Source organism: Armigeres subalbatus, chromosome 1, assembly GCF_024139115.2.
Source record: "Armigeres subalbatus isolate Guangzhou_Male chromosome 1, GZ_Asu_2, whole genome shotgun sequence".
NCBI classification, from domain to species: Eukaryota; Metazoa; Arthropoda; class Insecta; order Diptera; family Culicidae; genus Armigeres; species Armigeres subalbatus.
This window is the reverse complement of record NC_085139.1, coordinates 295,741,602-295,747,601: the sequence shown is the minus strand read 5'-3', so window position 1 is coordinate 295,747,601 and position 6,000 is coordinate 295,741,602. Positions and strand designations below refer to the sequence as shown.

General features: G+C 40.4%; 1 protein-coding gene across 4 annotated transcripts in view; it reads right to left on the bottom strand.

Annotated features, from left to right (window-relative positions):
- Positions 1-226: 226 nt before the first annotated feature.
- Positions 227-6,000, bottom strand: part of LOC134207759 (uridine phosphorylase 1) — a 137,091-nt gene continuing 131,317 nt past the window's right edge. For all 4 annotated transcript variants that reach the window (XM_062683632.1, XM_062683629.1, XM_062683630.1 and 1 more), the window contains 4 exons: positions 3,861-3,998; positions 3,576-3,785; positions 3,377-3,515; positions 227-3,319 (listed from right to left, as the gene is read on the bottom strand). In XM_062683632.1, the coding sequence (XP_062539616.1) occupies positions 2,943-3,319; positions 3,377-3,515; positions 3,576-3,785; positions 3,861-3,998 (864 nt within the window). In that variant the 3' untranslated portion in view covers positions 227-2,942. The remainder of the gene's footprint in view (positions 3,320-3,376; positions 3,516-3,575; positions 3,786-3,860; positions 3,999-6,000) is intronic.

The window sequence follows — 6,000 nt, the reverse complement described above, 5'->3', positions numbered from 1 at the left end:
GGAACCTATGATCCATCGTAAGTTGATGTTCATCGTGTTCTAAAAGTCTCCGTTTCTAATACGCCGCGTTGTTTGATACGTTGCACCTATTCTGTCTCTATGATAAGCTGCATCAGTCTACCTCAAAGCTGTAAGAAGGTGTGCTTCCTGTTCTTGAATTCGTCTCTCAAGTTTGTCGATATGGCATTTCGGAACATTTTAGACCATTAGGAAGCATCGGAAGAGGTTTATCCGCTTTAATAATTCAATAAGTATATTTCATAGTATAATGTATATTCATATACTGTTGCTCATCCCGTGCAGCTTTGTACATTTTACACACAATGACAGACAAAAAATGTTTTCTCAACTTTTCAACGTGAATTAGTTTCTCGCGTTCCTCGCGGCTTTGCGTACCCGACTGTCTGAACGATTTCTCACAATCTATGATCACACGGTGTTGATGTTTAACGGAACACCTTTTACACGATACACATAAATATTATTTTCATTTAGATTGTGTGTGCGACCAAAAGTACCAGGAAGAGTGCATTGAAACAGTTGTGTTGAGTTATGAGTTATGAGCTCGGACCTTTCTTTTATAAGAGATTTAGCATCTATTTCCAATGTTCTAAGTTTTTTTTATACATATATAGTTTATATGCAGTTGGTGGTGTGTTGGGTCAGAGAAATTCTTGTTTAGTCAAGATAATTTTCAGATGTGGATAAGAGTGTAGTACTACATGCATAATAGATTCGATTTATAATAAGTAATAGTCAGAACCGTGGTAAATACTAATTATTCAATCCATACAATTTGTTGGAACTAATAATTGAATAAAGAGTATTTACTCATCAATGTTTTTACGGCGACAAATATGTTAATATCCGTATGAAGCGTTGTAACAATTAGTTTGCACATGAGGATAGAATATGTGTAACTCTTTTCCGTAATACAGTTTTATGATATTAAGGAGGTAAAAACTCTTCCAAATGTTTAAATTCAAATCCGAATTTCATTTTCCGTTGTCTAGCAACATTGATTGTGAGAATTCAAATGATATGGTACGCACAGTAATCCTCAAGTGCAAAAACGGAAACACAATACACTAAAAAAATATCGTTTGAACACCACTTAACAGGCGTCAACGCCAGTGTCCTGGTAGTGCCGTTTTTTCCTATAATTAGCAACTTTTGTAACTATATCGAAGGCTATTAGGTAATATGTTGATTTACTTTCTAACATTGCTACCCGCCACGTGTGGCGGGATTTTTCATTATACAGCTACTCAATAATATCGCTCAGCAAACGGATCAACTGATCAACGGGGAAAATATTTATTATATGTGTGTATAACATATTTGCTTTGCTCAATGTGTCCATGTAACTCGTTGTCTAATTCTGATTCTAAATCTCTTGTTTCAATGATTTTTTTTTATTGTTTCAGCATAAGGTGTCGGAGCAAATCATTTAGGCGATCGCTAATGATTATATTTAGTGGATCGAATCCCTATTCATAAATAAAGCGTGAAAGGGGAAAGAGGTTGGTCTACTGTTGTAGGAATCAGAATTTTAAAAATCAGGACACGATCGTAAGATTTCTGAGTTTTTTTTTTTCAAATAATATAAACAGATATAAAAAATAGTTTAGAAGTCACAAAGGATTTCGTGGTGTTGGAATTATAAGAATTTCAATTTATAGTAATAAATCATTCTACAAATTTTTTAAGTTTTTAACCAGATAATCTAAAATAAATTTCAGGGCTCCAGCAGGCTTTTCAAAATTCTTAGAATTTCAGGAACGTGATAAAATTTTGCAAATTTCTTCTAAGATTTGGGCATCCGTCCTCAAATTGCACAAAGTGTAGAACACTGGCATGAAAATTTAGGGAATTTTTGCCCGTAAGAACTCTGGTAACTCATCCAAGGAGGAAGTCTGAGAATTCTCCCAAAGAAACTGGGAGCTTCTACTGGAAGGAACTCTGGGAGATTTTTTCACAAGGAACTATGAGAGCTCCTTCCGTAAGGAACTCTTCTAACTTCTCCTGAGCGTAACTCAGGGAGTTTTTCGAAAAACGATCTGAAGGACTCTTCCCGGAAGGAACTCAAAAAGTTCCCTTATTGATCTTGTCATCGAATCCTTGCAAAAATTTCAAAACCCCGACAAGATACTATTAAGATCATCTGGGAACCTTTCGTAAGGAACTTAGGCAAAGGAAAGGAACACATAAATTCCTCGTGTGGATCTAAACATTGAATTCTAAGAGCTCCCCCCGAAAGAAATTCTTGAATCTTCTTGGAGAAACTCTGGGAGCACTTCCCAGGTGAAACTCTTGAAGGAACCCAAAAAATCCCTTAGGCGTCTTTAAAACGAATTCTAAGGATTACTTCCGAAAGGAACTGTGGGATCCTGGGTGCTTTTGCAAAATAAAATACTCTGGAAATTCCTTCCAGAAGAAACTGGAAACTCTACCCGAAAGGAAATCTCGAGTCTCCTCTCGCTTCCATCGATGGATGGTTTTCAAAAAATCTCACCCGGATATTGACATTATTCCTAAAAATATTGTAGGATTTTTAGACTATCCTTTATGATCCTGTGGAAGCTTCTTCCCCCTTATGGATTTTCATATCCTTACTCGCAATATTACGGAAATTTCCAAACCATATCAATTTAAAAACAAATGCATTGATAAAACAAAAACAAATCTAAAATTTTTGTTATTGACTACTTTACGATTAATCCCCTCCCCCCTCCTCCCCTTCCTCTGAACGAAATCGGATCTCCGGGAAATCGCTATTCGAAAATGGAATGTGTTTCGTTCCTCGATTCCGGAATGCTCTCATTGCAGATTCCCGGTTCCGTTGTCACTAAACTACAAAAAAAATCATAAAAACTAACACATACATGCTGGAAGGCGCGCTGCTTTTAAGTACGTTACGTGCAACGGGCACCACAGCCTTCTTACTCGTGCGCTTCCGACTCCTGTTGGACCAGCCGGAAGCGTCGGGGTGACCGGATCGCGCTCGGAATCGACGACAGGTTTTTGAGATAGCCCGCCTGGGTGAGATGCTTGCGGATCAGCCGCGAGACGAGAATCTGCGGCCGCTGTTGCCACTCGTTCATCACTTCCTTCGGCGACATCACCTGATCGCCCTTGAGCCGATCGAGCAGCGCCACGCAGACGATCGCCGCCTTGATACCGGCGTAGTGCGTCAGCGCCGCGAAGATCGTGCACTCCATCTCGATGTTAACCACCCCGAATTCGTGCAACTTCTGGAGGTAGTCCATCTTGTCCTGTTCGCTGTACTCGCAGAAGGCGCCGTCCAGACGACCCTGACCTGAAAAAAACGACCTATTATTAAAGGTTTCCAGTCATAGAATCAAATGATCCCCACCTTCGTAGAAGTCCGCTGTGCACATCGTCTTGCCAACGATGGTATCGTACGGGTCATCCTGAGACGCAAGACCTTTCAGCTCTCGCACCAACCGCTTGTCCAGGATGGCTGGACGGTAGACCAACTTGCCTAAAACGGCCTACAAAACAAAATTTTATTAATCAATCGTCACCTCGCCAGCGATCCTTTTATTACTTACAAGCTCATGTGTACTCCGCAATAAGCCATCGACGGCATCCTCGGTGATGACGACGGTGCCGCCTTCCACACCGATGCCTCCGCACGTACCGATTCGCATGAAGACCGGGTCCTTGCACTTGGCGTGGTACATCAGCTTGATCATCTCGTGCAGCAAAATACCGAGCGAAGGCACTCCCATTCCGTGGCTGATCGACAGCACTGGTCCGACCTGTGTTTGTGACCATTGACGGATGTCGTTACTTCAACGGGTCAATAAAAGGGATCATGCTGAACAGAGACCTACCTTGTACATAGAATATCGATACGAGAAGGCGCTGATGTCCTGGAGCTGGGTACCGGCGGGCAGTTTGTAGCCTATTTCGTCCATGATGAAGTGTGCAAAGTTCTCCATGCGCTTCGGGGTGCCACCCATGCAGACAAACTGTAATGAACAGAAGTAACACATAAAATTAGCATAGACTATAATGGCGATGTTCTCGTTTATTAAAGGAATTAGTGTGGTCTAATGTAGTAATGAAGCAAAATTTATTTCAGCGAGTTATCCGGTGGAAGCCGATAAGCGGCCGCCTGCATCAGCCTGTTGAGAATGAAGGCGAATTACTTCACTTCAGCATCTAATGCCACAACGAACGATAAGCCCAATGACGTGGAGGATGCGTCCTAAGAGGGCCTTGATAAGGTCTATGGAGAGTGTCCAACATACAATGTAAAGATTACCAAACGCACAGATTGAGAGTGAAAGCCTCTTTGGTCCTGTCGATAGTACGAAAAGCCTCCATCCAGCTATTAACAGTAATGGACTGCCATCTGTGAGCAATCAGTAGTACCTATTTCGCACGTAAGAATATCCCCAAACATACCTGCCCACACCTGAGGGGCGACACTTGCTCACATATCGACGGACATAATTTCTCAAATGTTATGATTGTAAGGTCCTTAAGAAGCCCGAACATCGACTTCCGTTAGGAACCACTGGATCGCCGGCAACGTTGCTTGTTCACTGGAAGCCTCTGCTTCCTACCCATCTTACATCTACGAGTTCGATAATTTTCAATTCAAGGGCCGCATGTTCGTCTAAGCAACGCCTTGCTGGCGCTGCGCGATATGCACTATTCCAAGTACCGTTCTAGAAACATCGGTGCAACGTCTTTGGTGAACATGGTCACAAAGACGGATACTGTTCCAGTGCGAAGAGACTCAAGGCATAAAAAAATCGGTTCTTGTAAAAAAAAAAGAGCCACACGAACCGTGCAGGTGAAAAATGTCCGGAAGCGAAGAAGTTCCGTTAAAACGAAGATGAACGGCCGACAGGTTAGCCTACAGCTTGACACTGCGTCGGATATTGTAGAGAATACGATCAGATATTATGCGAATGCAAAAAAATAATAATATTTGAAGCATCTCCATAACATCATCTACAATGTGCTTGCTTGAACACGCTCTCAGTGGCTATACTAATTATTTGTATGGTCTCGATGGAGATAAATTTTATTATTTTTGGGTGAAAAATCGCAGTACTCTGTGCCTTATTAGACAGAAAATAAAATCAGTTTTATGAACATTGTTTAGACGAAAGGACGCAAGACAAACGGTTACGAAACAACCATGAACAAAACTTTTCAAGTTTTTGGTTACTACATGGCGCAGTAGAAGTTCCCGAGGGAATTGTAAGTATTTCAAACGACATGTGGATCATTTGTAATTCAACAAAATGGAATTCAAACTGATGTTGTCGATTACTTAAAAAAAGAAAATAGCTAGCAAGAAATATCCAGAGCGGAAGGTCTCTGTTATCTAAAATAACTGGAGCGAGAGGTCTCCGATAAAAACTGTGGACTCTGTGCAATATAAGATTGCTGGAGCGAAATGTCTGCGACCAAATAAACCAGAGCGAGAGGTCTCTGTGGAACAAATTTGGAGCGAGAGGTCTCCAAAACTGAAAAGTAACTTTATGAGAGCAAGATTATGCAATCCCTGAATTATCCTCGAAGTAGATAAAATAACGCAGAAAAGAGAAAGAGCTGTGTTCCAAAAGAAATTTATTGAGAGACAATCTGATATGCAAAACGAAGTACATATTAATAAAGAAAAAGTACAATACGACATTTATGTATATGTACTACAAACATTTGCATGGATGGAAGGGTGTGAGAGATTTCCAACTTGAATAATGAAATAGTGAAATGATGTCTTCTCACTTACGTAACAGATGCTTGACACATCTGTTGTCGTATGAAGAGAACTGAAATGATTCGAATCTAAATTGAAATTGGATCGGAATCTATAAAACCATAACTGGAATTGAAAAATACGTAGATTGAATAGCAAAATAAAAAGATCGAATTGGAAATAACGAAAAACATTGAATATTTCGGTTGAAGCTGTCTATAAAAATCTAAATGAATCTAAATTATTTTTTTAAC